Consider the following 13,243-nt stretch of genomic DNA (forward strand, 5'->3'; position numbering starts at 1 on the left):
CCTGCCTCTGCCTCCCGAGTGCTGGGATTAAAGGCCTGCGCCACCATCGCCCGGCTGGTGCACACTTTTAATCCCAGCACTCGGGAGGCAGAGGCAGGTGGATCTCTGTGAGTTCAAGGCCAGTCTGGTCTACTACAAAGCAAGTTCCAGGACAAGCACCAAAGCAACAGAAAAATGCTGTCTTGGAAAACAAACAAACAAAAGACTAATCAATCATGCTATGATCAGTAAAGGGTGTGGGTGTAGCTTAGCTGAGTGTATGCTAAGACTCTTCATTTCATCTGAGTTCCTTACCCAGGACCAAAGAGGAAAACTTTGCAAATGAACAGACAAAATTACAGTATTATGGTTCTCATGGTCAAAGCATTTCAATGTGGGACTGCTGTTCTTAACTACATAAGCTACGAAGCAAGCCACTACTTTCCCGCTCTAGATCTGGCAATAAACACTTACCTCTGTAAGGCCTTTAATCTTCAGGTACCCACAAAGGTAAGAGTTACCTGTGTCCACGTGCTGTAAAAAAAGGATACAGTGTTATAAATGAACTGACCGGTTATAAATGAAAGCACCCTGGGGTGCTTCAGAAATCCTTCAAGGCCAGAGCTGGGAGGCCTAGTGGTCAGCTTGTGCCTGGCACAATCCAAGCCTCAGGTGCCTTTGGTACCTTCAATTCTGACCGATAATAAAAATTATCTCAGGGGCTAGAGAAATGGCTCAGTTGTTGAGAGCACTTGCTGTTCTTCCAGAGGATCCAAGCTGAGTTGCCAGCATCCACATCAGGTGGTGCACAACCATCAGTACCTCCAGTTCTAGGGCAGCCAGCACCTTTTAGCCTCCATTGGCACCTACATTCATGTGTACATACCCACAAGCAGAATACATAAGCAATATTAAAAATAAATCTTAAAGATATTATCCCAGTTTTCTCTCACTTACTTTGGCCAAATATTTCAAAAGTGATGTACTTTTGGGAGCAGCCAGCCCGCTTGCTCACTTCCTGTACACTTCTCACTCACCTGCATTCTTTGTGCACTGGGAGACACAAGGGCCCTCTCCACCTGCATAGCCAGTTATCTGTAACCCTAAATGTCTACTTCTCTGCTAGTCAGTCACTGGCTTGGGAGACCTATTCCTGCTGTTATTGACCCTAAGCATCATCTTGAATTATTTCCTTATAAAATGAGTAAGCAGTACATTTGGGAATACCATCTTAGAAAGAGTTAGAAGGAATACATTTTAATTATAAACCAAAATGCCACCCAACATATTGTGAATGCCAGCTTGGCCTATTTCATAAACAGAATAGTTTGTTTTTTCAATATAGGGTTTCTCTGTTTAACAGCTCTAGCTGTCCTGGAACTCACTCTGTAGATCAGGCTGGCCTCAAATTCAGAGATGCACCTACCTCCGTTTCCAGAGTGCTGGGATTGAAGGCATGCACCACCACTGCCCAGCTTGACTGAGTGACTTTCTTCTTTTTAAGACGGGGTATCATCATATAGTCCTGGGTGGCTACTCTCAAATTCACAGAAATTCACCTGCCTCTGCCTCCCAAGTGCTGGAATTAAAGGTGTGTGCCACTATACCTGACTTGGACTTGTATTTCTTTTTATGTGTGTGTTTTGCCCACATGTATGTCTCTATACCATATGCATGCCTGATGTCTGTGGAGGCCAGAAAAAGCTGTTGGATCCCCTGGAACTGGAGCTACAGACAGTTGTGAGCGGCCATGTGGGTGTTGGGACTCAAATCTGGGTTGTCTGGAGGAGCAGCAGTGCTTTTAACTGCTGGGCCATCTCTGTAGTCCCTGGACTTGTGTTTCTTAATACAGTCAGGAGACCAAGACAAGGGAAAAGGGTACAGGAGATTTTAAGGCTTAGCAGCCATAGGCCATTAGTTGCCCAGACTCCATCAGATGTCTACTCAACAACTTCTTTTTTAAAAAATCATGCTAGCAGGGATGGCACCTACCTTGTTCATAGGACCTGGCCATTATTAGTGGATCTAAAGCATGAAGGGACCCCATCACCTTCAGCCATTGGTGAAGGGGTGAGTGACTCAGTTCTGGCTAAGAATAGAAATCTTCTGAGTGCTTAGAAAGGAGTATTAGCATTCGAATGGTCATGTGAGGAACAAGTGTCTCTTCCTTTCCCTCATGCTGGGAACAATGACAAGCAGCGTTTGGTCTAAGGACAGCTACCAAGAGATCAGAAAGAGAAATAGACCAGGAAATGTTAAGGATGGCAGCCCAGAAGAGCCCGAACCAACCCAGCAGAGGCCCTGGAGTCAAGTAGTAACATCAGACAGTAGGTGAGACGGGGTCTCACAAAGCTCAGGCTGGCCTCAAACTCTGTGCAGTAGAGAAAGACATTAGTTTCTGATCCTCCTGAATGCTGGATTACATGTGTGCACCATCATGCTTGCTTGGTGTGGTACTTGTCGTGAAACAGGGCTTTCTGCATAGCAGGCAAGCATTTTATCAGCTGAGATGCATCCCCAGCACTGTGCATACTATTTAGAAATGCGATCTAGATGTTTGTTGCTGGAAGCATAAATAACCTGTAAATCTTTCCCCAATCCATACACAATTGTTCCAAATGGGCAGAGTTTCAGAGTTCATGACTTAAAGTGACTCTAATTATGATAAACTCTGAAATTGCCTATTAACTTCTGAATTAAAGCAAAACAAAGTACAGAGGTACTGGGGGGTACATGGAGAACTTTATGTTAAGTAAGGTCTCACTTTAAAAAAACTGTAAGTTTTGAGGCAGTTATTTTAAGAAAAGATTTATTTTTTAATTATATTTATGTATCTATATGTGTGTATGTGCATACGAGAAAGGCCAGAGGTATCACAGCCTCCTGCAGTTGTAGCTACAAGAAGTTGTGAGCTGCATGACAGGAATACTGGAAATTGAACTCGGGTCCTCTACAAGAGCAGGATGAGCTCTTAACTACTGAGCCATCTTTTTCCAGCCCGACCTATCAGCTTTGGGGATTTACTTCCATCTCTAACACAAATCAAATATTAAGGCAGTCCTTAAGAACTGTAATGAACCTAGTCAGCCAGACGATGTCAGCACCAAAGCAATGAGGTACCAATGAAGCCGAATGGGCTGTCATATCTTGGTACTGGCATCAAAAGTAATCCATGAGAAACTGCCAAAGTATTTCAGCATCTTCACTTGTTGGTCTTAACGCTGGAATTAGATAGCACACCTGGTTCACACTCACATGGTTCAGCAAAAGAGAAAAGAAAAAAAGGAAAAGATTTTATTAATGAAATGAATACTCTGAGCCTGAGGCCTTAAATCTTACTTTTGTGGTTCTTATAGAACTCAACAGTTTGTGGTTTTCAGTGCTAAACACTATCAAATGGAAGAAATACTTGCTAGTAAGATTAAAAACCGAAGTGTAAATTGCTTCACATCCGCATGCTCAACAATCAGAATTTCTATTTGGCCTCTACTCAACCACATCTTTCCCATTCTGCCCAAACTGATTTTAATGATGATGGGTGAACTAAAATTACCTGACTGGCACACATTCCCACCAACCTAGGGACCAGCATTTCAATGTGAAAGATAACAAGGCAAATGTTTAGCAAAGAGGCCTCTCAGTACAACTATGTCCAACAGCTGCTCTTTTTAAGTACTCCTTTCAGAGACCTGGGCTTCACACTACTGATGACTTACGGGACGGCTTAGAGGGAATAGTTACAGTAAGAGCTGGGGGAAAGATCGTGTTAGAACCCTGCATATATTTTCAGGAACTGCTATACTAGAGTCTATTTTATTTCAAAATAAAAGATGTTCTAGGGCAGCAGTTTTCAACCTGTAGGGCACAACCCCACAGTGATCGCATACCAGATATCCTACATATTAGACATTTATGATTCATAACAGTAGTAAAATTACAACGTAGCAACAAAAACAATTTTGTGGTTGGGGGTCACAACATAAGAACTGTATTAAAGGGTAACAGCATTAGGAAGGTTGAGAACCACCGCTCCAGGGGTTGTCGATACAGTTTAGTTGGCTATGCAAGTATGAGAATCTGAAGTTGGATTCCTACTATATATTAAGAGCCTGGTGAGGTGGGGCACAGCTGTAAGCCCAGCGCTGGGTAGGCCGAGACAAGCCAATCCCTGGAATTCCCTGGCAGTTAGTCTAGCCAATCAGTGAGAGTTCCTGTCTCAAAAAATAAGGTGGAAAGCAATAGAGGAAGGCACCTGATATAGACCTCTGACGTTCAGGTACATAAGCACACAGCATACATGCACTCACAGACGCATGTGTACATACCTCACTGTGCTGAAAGGACAGTGAAAGATATCCATCTTCTGGAACAGTTATAGTAAGACTGTGAGATATCATTCCACATCCACTGGGACAACTATCATCAAAGGAATTTGTAAAGATGTGAAGTTGGAACCCACACATGCTGCCAGTGGAAATGTAAAACAGTGTAACCACTTTTAAAGCCACTGGTTGTCTGCTAAAATATTAACCCTAGAGATACTATAAAAAACCAGCAATTCTACCTCTAGGTATCTATATCTACTCAAGGAAAATGAAAACACATGTGCACATAAAAACTTCTACACAGCTGGCTTGGTGTGTACATACTTATATAGTCTCAGTACTTGGGACAGCTAAAATGGGAAGGTCACTTGAAGTTAGGGGTTAAAAGCTAACCTAGGCAATATAGAGATCCACACCTCAAAAACAAACAAGAGCCGGGCGGTGGTGGCGCACGCCTTTAATCCCAGCACTCGGGAGGCAGAGGCAGGTGGATCTCTGTTCCAGGACAGGCTCCAAAGCCACAGAGAAACCCTGTCTTGAAAAACCAAAACAAAAAAAACAAAAAACAAACAAACAAACAAACAAGAAACCTGTATATGAATGCTCACAAGAGCATTAGTTATATTAGCCCCAAAGTAGAAAGAATCTAAAAGTCTATCAACTGACCAATGACTAAACAAAAGACAGGCAATGTTTTACAATAGGCAGCAACGGAAAGTACTTTAGTACTGACATGTGCTGAGATACAGATGAGCCCTGAATACGTTGTTAAAGACGCCAGTCATGAAAGGAAAAAACTGTGGGACTCTATTTATACATGTTTATAATAGGTAAAAGGTGAATCAAGGTTTTTGTTTGACTGTTTCTGAGAAAGGGTCTCATTCTGGAGATGAGGCTAATAGCATCCTCTGGCCTCAGATTCTGAGTTTAAGAATTATAGGTGAATAATACCAAATTTGGTCTCAGAGGTAAATCTGAGAAAAGAAAGAAAAAGATTAGCCCAGGATTGTTGTGTGTTTGTGTGTGTATGTGTGTGTGTGCACACACACGTTTTGTGATGGCTAGGGAGTATGAAGTTTCTTTTGGGGGCAATAAAATATGTTCTAAAATCAGGTGATAGGGCTGGAGAGATGGCTCAGAGGTTAAGAGCACTGGCTGCTCTTCCAGAGGTCCTGAGTTCAGTTCCCAGCAACCACATGGTGGCTCACAACCATCTGTAATGAGTACTGGTGCCATCTTCTGGCCTGAGGGTATACATGTAGGCAGAACACTGTATACATAATGAATAAATCTTTAAAAAAAAATCTGGTGATAGTTGCACAACTGCAAATATCCTAGAAGCCATTAAGTATACACCTTGAATAGGTAAACAGTATGGTATGTGGATTATACCTCAAGAGAAGTACTTAAAAAGAACAAGCAGGTATACTTTTCATTGATCTGACTTCAGAGTCCATGCCTTTAACTACCACATTATTCTGCTTCCTAAAAATATTTTAAACTAAACTAAACAAACAAGAAAAGCAGGAAAGAGGTTGAATTATAAAAACAATTGTTCTCAGAAGGCTGAGATTAAGAAACTAGCCTTGGCAGGGAGATTAGGTAATATAACAATCCCATGCCTCCACCTGATCATCATGACAAACAAGGTCACTGATCTAGATGTGGGGAGCATTCCCTGGCAGGACCATCAGCTGCCCCACCAATAGCCATTCGACCTAAGGATTTGGGCTACCTGACGCCTATCAACCATGTCCCAAACTCAATCACTATTCTATTGGTTCACAGGGCCCTGGCAACTACACGGTAGGGAACACATTCCTCTAACACATAGTTGCTCTGTCCCAGCTGTTACCTATTATATCAGAAACCAGCAAGTGGGCATAAATTCAGGACCATTCCAAACGTGAGTCATGAAGGGATCTCAGTTCCAGAATTTTATGATTAGTTGAATGAATTAAAAACAAAAAAGTCTGACTTTTCCATACTATATTATCACATTTTAAAGAGGAAAAAATTATCATCACAGTAGGTAATGAGGATTGAAATAGCTCAGCCAGTTTTCCTATTACAATAAATATACTTCATGACAGAACTCTATGGGACAAATTGCATTTAATAAGAGGACACTTTTCCCAGTCAAAAACGTGAGAGAATTATTCCCACAAGGGGTAGGAAGGAAAGGGCTTATGGGTGTGCTACAGTCAGGAGACACTCTCATCATGCCTTTGGAGTGGGAAGTCTACTTGCTCAAAAGAAACCAAGAGGGGAAATGAGAGTAAAGGGTGCACATCTCTCTGGGACCCCGAGGCAGCATGCACCTCTGAACCTCTACAAGGGCTTTCAAGGAACATGATTTGGGGAACAGCCTAGGAGGTGGCATTAAGAAAATGCGCACAAGATGGGAGGGGGAATGGGTCTTCAGGCAGGCAGTTTAATACCCAGAAAGAACACAATTGTGGGGAGAGGCGATAAAAGAAAATATCCACCCCCACCAGTCTCCTTTGTCTGGGAAAAGCTTCAAGGGAGAGGGAAGCAGGATTTGGGCAGGGAAGGAAAGGCCCAGAGTAGATGAAGCTGAAGTTTCAAAGTTGTTCAGGGACTGGCAGTCGACAGCCAGTACTCAGATATCCAGGTCAAATAGGGGGAGGCAAGTGGACACAAAACAAAACTGGGTTAGATTTCCCAGTACTTGGGCATCTGAGGCAGGGAGGAAACTCTGGAGCTGTGTAGATAAAAATCAGCCACACTGAAGCCAGCAACAGCAACCAGCTAGACCAAGGTGCGAGGTCTGGGGAGAGGCCAGGGGGACTGCCAGGGAAGGGAAGTGGCCACAGAGCAAGGTAGTGTGAGAGTCTGGGGCAGGAAGCCTAGCATGGGGGCGGTTGACTGATTAGTCTATGAACTGATTGAGGCAGGGTTTTGGTCCTGGAAGGCCTCAGGAGGCACAGTCCTAACACTAAGTGGTGCAGCTGGAGATAGCTGGGTGTGAGTACCTGGTCTTCGGGGAACCAAGGGCCCCCAGGAATGCAGTGGGGTGTCTCTGCCAATGAAGGGAGGTTGTCCACCCCGCCCCCGCCTCCCCGAGGGCGGTGGGCTGGTTGAATTCTCCAAAGGAACAAGGTCCCTGGCTCTAAGGATGGAGTGAGTGGTGGTCGGGGAACAACCTTCATTCTGGGAGAATCTGACACTGGTCGCTACCGGGAGGGTACTGAGTTTGGGGAAGGATCCGACAGGGACTGGTGGGAGGGCCGGCTCGGTGTAGGGAAGACAGGACTTGAGAAGAACCGACGCAGGTTAAAGGACAGCTAGTCATAGGGGTGCTTCCGGATCCCAAGCGGGCGGGCCAAAGGCTCCCAAGTGTGGGACAGTCTTCGGGGTCTGTCGGAAGCTGGCCGCTACAGGCTCTGGGTCTAAGGGTGGGTTAGGGCTAGGGTTCGAGAGTGTGACATCAGCTGGGTAGGTCCCGGTGGGAGGCGCCGGGTGCAGGAGGCCCCGGCAGCGAGGGCCTGGTTCGCGGCTGAGGGCTCGAGGAGCCCAGGGCAGGCCCGGCCCGTGAGCGCCGCGAGGAGGCCCTCGGGCCCGGCCTGGCCCCCCGGCGCTCACCTGCAGCACCACCTCTACGTCGTACGAGTTCCCCTTGCTCTTCTGGTGGCCGCGGAACTTGGAGCCGCTGTAGAGCAGGCTGGTGGCCACGCCGGGCTGCTGGGTGTTGATGGGCGGCGGCGGGATGAGTGAGGCCGCGGATGTGGCTGAGGCACCCGCCGGCGGGGGACACTCGGTGCGGACCGGCATCGCGGGGTCCCCCGGAGCCAGGGCTGGGGGAGGGGGAAGGAACCGCCGCTGCCGCGCGGGAGTAGAGGCTGCGGGGAGGGCGGACCCGGGCGCGCACGCGCGGGGGAGGGGCTCGGGGAACCACCCGCCCGCTGCCGGCCGACCGAGGGCTCGTGTCGCCACCCGGACCCGGGACCTGCTAAGAGAGCCTCCCTGTCCTGAGCTGTGCCCCCTTCCCACTTGCCCTTGCGTGCGCACACACACACGCGCACACACACATTCACACACACACTCACACATACAAACACACACACTCACACACACACACACAAACACACACACACACTGGGGCTTCCAATTGGCGCGGGCGCGCCGGAGAGGCGGGAGCAAACTCAAGCGGCGCTTCCGCTTATTGGCGGGCGGGGAGAGCACGTGGCGCCGTTCACGAACGACCCTCTGGGACTTGTAGTTTTTTTCCCCCCGCAGCGCGGCATGGAGGGGGCGGGGCGAGCACGCTTGTGATGCTGACTGACGGGGGCGGGGAGGGGTGCGCAGGGGGCGTGCGGTGGCGACGGCGCGCTGTAGGTGTCATGAGGAAGATGGCGGCGTGCAGAGGAAGCTGAGGGCTTTGAGCCCGTGGTGAGAGGTTTCCGTACAGTTGCAGCGAAGGGTTTGGGAATCCCTTCGCCCTATTCTTGTTCGCTGTCTTGACGTACGCGTCCACCCAGACCCCTGGGCATGATGTGGCGGATCTACCCCCGGCTGAGGGACCGGGGACGTGGTCTCTTGAGCCGGTCTTCTAGTGACCCCACCACCTCAGTGTGGCCAAGGCCAGCTCCGCGGCCTCCAGCCAGGGCCTACGTACCACCAACAGGTGAGGCCCGGACATGCGTTACATTTTGGTTAGGTGCCAAATCTGGCTCACGAGTTGGAGGATTTCTGCCGTACAGTGCGGGCTGACTGAGGCAGGGTTCAGGCCCATGAGGATATTTAGAGCAATGGAGTTGTTTCAGGTTGGAAAATGACATCCGGACCAGTGAGGGATGACATAAGAGGACAGCGAGATCTTGGGCTCTTGTGGTTTTCTCAATTTTCTTTTTGTTTGTTTTTCTAGACAGGGTTTCTCTGTGTAGTTCGAGTCTTGGAACTCTCTCTGTAGACCACACTGACCTCGAACTCAGAAATCCTCCTGCCTCTGCCTCTGTGCTGGGATTGAAGGCGTGCGGGTGTCTTCTTTGATTTCCAAGGTCACAGAGCAGACTGGTTGAGGTCTGGGGAAGGCAAAGCCCGGCCTGACTGCCTTGTGGCCCCAGCACCCAGCATAAGAGTTGGCACCGAACAGGCGGGCCTCGAGTCCTCTGTCCTAGTGCTGTGCTACAACCCCTGCATTCTCTGAAACCTCCTTTCTCGAAGGACGAGTTCAGGCCGTGCGCCTTTCACCTACTGAGGACTGTAATAAGCCTGAAAGGAGGTTATTTCATTGCTTCTGGGGAGAGATCTTTAGGAGTGAACTTCACTCCAGTGGATGCAAAGTAGTGGCGGTCTGCTTTCCTCCGCTTAGTTGTTTTGTGTTGAGGGCTTGTGGCCTCCCCTGAGGGACAGGCTCCGATACAGTATGCAGGGTACAGTATGCTTTCTAAACAGTAGTTTTAGTGCAGGGCGATACAGAGGCTCTGAGGAAACACAAAGAATTCCCTTCTGCCTTGAGCATGTTCGGGGTCTTGGTCGAAAAGGAAGTTAAACTGGGACTTGGCAGATGAGTGAAGGGTTCGGTGAAAAAAAGTAGAGGACCGTGTCCAGAGGTGACAGCAGGCTGTTAAGAGATCTTGCTGCAACACTGCCCACATTAAGAAACAGAATCCCATAGGCAGTTTGGCACTGGGTTTCGAGTATAAACCTGGGGTCGGTTGTTGCTAGACTTCTGAGGTACTGTGGTCTCAGGCATGTGTGATGTTGCTTTCTTTAGTGATCGGAGGCATAAGATTGCCTTTAAGGATTCCTTAGGCCTCAAATCCCATAGTTTTTCATTTTATTTAGAGTGCGTGTGTGTGCGCGTGCATGCGTGTGCGCACATGTGTGTATGTGCACTCACACTTGCCATGCACATGGAGGTCAGAGGTTTTCATTTTATTTAGAGTGTGTGTGCGTGCGTGCGTGTGTGCGTGTGTGTGTGTATGTGTGTGCACTCACACTTGCCATGCACATGGAGGTCAGAGGACAGCCAGCGGGACTGGTTCCCTCCATGTGGGTCAGGGATTGAACTGGGGTGGCTGGGTTTAGTGGCAAGCACCTTTACATGGTGAGCCATTTCAGTGGTCCAAAGGCCATAATTTTATATAAATGGGGAAGGAGATTGGATGCAACAGGGAGCCGAGTTTTTACTTACCAAGCCCGAAAGCGATGGCCTGGAAGTCTACCAGGAAGAGACAGTAAAGAGGAAGGAGGAAGTCGCGTGTGGTGTCACATACGTGTATTAACTGCTTGGGAGTCTGAGCTAGGAGGACCACTTGAGTCCAAGAGTTTGAGGTCAGCCTGGGCTACAATATACAATAGCAAGACCTCATGAAGGGGTAGCGTGGAGGAAGAAGAGGAGGAGAACAAGGCTTGACTTATGTATACCTCTCTCACTGTGCCTCATTCACCCATTTATTCAGACATTCTTACTTTCTTTCACATCTGATTACCTACTCTGTACTGGATAATTCTAAGAGCCTACTCATAAGTCTGTAACACAAAAGAAGAGATGGCTGATCAAGGGCCTCCATAATGGAAAGTAAAAGGCATCCCCTTACTAAATTAACCCTTTGCCTAGCTAGTGAACCCCTGAGTGTGTTCCTTCGTTTATGCGGTGCCTCCCTAGGGCAGATATGTTCTGCTCTCCTCGTCCTCACCGACTATGAGATTTTTGTGTAGCTTTGAAGCAGTGTAAATTATACCCCATTGGGTCCTTCCTGGTGAAGACTTCGGTTGCCAAGCTGACTGGACTTGCTCTCTCAGGAGCAGGCACCCCATGGAAGGTTGTCTGGAGAGGAGGGGCTTTTGAAGGGCTAACTGACAGCTTGGAGGAGGAGGTGGTGTGCTGCAGAGATGTTTGCTTGCAAGGCTGTTGTCATCCTGCTGCTCTGTTAACTGCCCAGACGGGAAGGTGTTTTGGAGAAGCAGCATATGAGGCTGAACACACATTCCTAGAGAAACCAAAGCTAGAAGTTCTGTCTCTACCATTTATAAATTACTATCTGTACGAGACAGCTCCTCTAGGTCTCTGCCACTTCAGAGGCATTACTGGCCTTGCCATCCTCATAGGAATATCAGTTGAAGGGACCAGTCTGTATTGTAATTAATATAGCATATTTCTGGCTAACTCTTATATCTTAAATTAACCCATTTCTATTAATCTTTGTTGGCATGAGGCTGTGGTTTACTGGTAAGGGCCCAGTGGGTAACTTCCTCCTTCGGCTGCTACATGGCATCTCTTTGACTCCACCTACTATCTCTCTGTATCTCTGTTTGGATTTCCTGCCTGGCTTTGCTCTGCTAAGCCATTGGCTGAAGCAGCTTCTTTATTATCCAATGGTAGTAAAACATATTCATAGCATACAGAAGGGAATCCCACATCAGTTGATCTCTGCTCCAGATGAAGAGCAATTTGGAAAATTTATTTACTTGACTGTAAGAATTTGTTGTGTATGTATGTATTTGGGCACACGTGTGTCACTATGTACATGTGGAGGTAAAGAGAACAGCTTTTGAGAGATGTTTCTCTTCCACCTTTACATGGGTTTGGGGATTGAACTCAGTCAGACTTGCATATAAGTATTTTTGAGCTGTCTCTCTGTTCCCTGCAGAATTTTTAATTCCGGCACTTGGGAGGCAGAGGCAGGTAGATCTCAGTGAGTTCTAGGACAGCCTGGTCTACAATTCCACAACAACCAGGATTACACAGAGAAACCCTGTCTCTCAAAACAAAACAAAAACAAAAAAGATATAATCCATTTAGAGGCTAGAGATATGGTTCGGCGATTAAGAGCATGTGTCGCTCTTGCAGCGGGCCTGGGTTCAGTTCCTAGAACCCACATGGCGGCACCTACATGGCGGCTCCTAACCATCTGTAACTCCAGTCAATGGATCAAATGCCATCTTCTGACCTTGGGCACCAAGCATGCACATTGTGGACAAATATGTATACCTAAACACATTTTAAAAAGGCAGTCAGCACCCTTTAGTGCCTTGCCATGTCTCCAGCCCTATGCAACCACTACTTTTTTCCTTTAAAGATTGTCCTGTTTTGGGGTTTAGGGCTGGCCTTTTTTACATAGTATGCTGTTCTTAAGTGTTATGTGTGTTGTATCATATAACCATATTCCAGTCTTTTTATATACCACATTTTCCTTGCCCATTTATAGACATATAAGTTGTTTATATCCTGGTTGTTATGAATAATGCTGATACAGACATGTGCAAGTTTGTGGACTTTGGTTTTATTTTTTTCCTGGCTATATTTCCTAAGCTTAATATTGCTGGGTCAAATGGAAACTAACTTTTCGTTTGTTTGTTTGTTTTTTGAGACAGGGTTTCTCTGTAGTTTTGGTGCCTGTTCTGGAACTAGCTCTTGTAGACCAGGCTGGCCTCGAACTTACAGAGATCCGCCTGCCTATGCCTCTGCCTCCTGAGTGCTGAGACTAAAGGCGTGCGCCAGCATCACCCAGCAGAAAACTAACCTTTTAAGGAGTAGAAAGATTTTTTTTTAAGGTGGATGAGTCATTTTAAATTTCTAGTAGTATGTGAAGTTTCTAATTTTATTATTATATGATTTTTTTTTTTTGAGACAAGGTTTCTCTGTAGCTTTGGTGCCTGTCCCAGAACTAGCTCTTGTAGACCAGGCTGACCTCGAACTCACAGAGATCCGCCTGCCTCTGCCTCCTGAGTGCTGGGATTAAAGGCGTGCGCCACCACTGCCCGGCTTGATTTTTTATTATTAGCGTAAAGGGAGTGATGTGGTATTTCATTGTGGATTTGTTGTTATATTAATTATTGAGATGGTCTTTCTGTGTAGTCCGGGATGACCTAGATCTTTATGTAGATCAGGTTAACCTCAGATCATCTGCTTTTGCCTCCTGAATGCTGGGCATACAGCACCATGCCCGGCCTTGTTTTTTTTTTTTTTT

The 13,243-nt window shown here is 46.9% G+C and overlaps 2 protein-coding genes across 3 annotated transcripts in view; one reads left to right on the forward strand and one right to left on the reverse strand.

Annotated features, from left to right (window-relative positions):
- Gid4 (GID complex subunit 4 homolog) overlaps positions 1 to 8,563 on the reverse strand; it is a 28,275-nt gene extending 19,712 nt beyond the window's left edge. The window contains exons 1-2 of the mRNA XM_005349944.2: positions 7,911 to 8,563; positions 454 to 513 (exon numbers count right to left, since the gene is read on the reverse strand). Of these exons, the coding sequence (XP_005350001.1) occupies positions 454 to 513; positions 7,911 to 8,378 (528 nt within the window). The 5' untranslated portion in view covers positions 8,379 to 8,563. The remainder of the gene's footprint in view (positions 1 to 453; positions 514 to 7,910) is intronic.
- The window catches only part of Atpaf2 (ATP synthase mitochondrial F1 complex assembly factor 2), a 17,491-nt gene continuing 11,312 nt past the window's right edge, over positions 7,065 to 13,243 (forward strand). The window contains exon 1 of one of the 2 annotated variants that reach the window (XM_013347399.2): positions 7,065 to 7,086. Coding sequence is in view for 1 of the 2 variants with exons in the window: in XM_005349945.3 (XP_005350002.1) it covers positions 8,817 to 8,952 (136 nt within the window). In the remaining variant the exon portion in view is untranslated. Of the gene's footprint in view, positions 7,087 to 8,640; positions 8,953 to 13,243 lie in introns of those variants that run through there. The other variant, XM_005349945.3, reaches the window with a different exon arrangement.

The sequence above is a fragment of the Microtus ochrogaster genome, chromosome 7, assembly GCF_000317375.1.
Source record: "Microtus ochrogaster isolate Prairie Vole_2 chromosome 7, MicOch1.0, whole genome shotgun sequence".
Taxonomy (NCBI): domain Eukaryota; kingdom Metazoa; phylum Chordata; class Mammalia; order Rodentia; family Cricetidae; genus Microtus; species Microtus ochrogaster.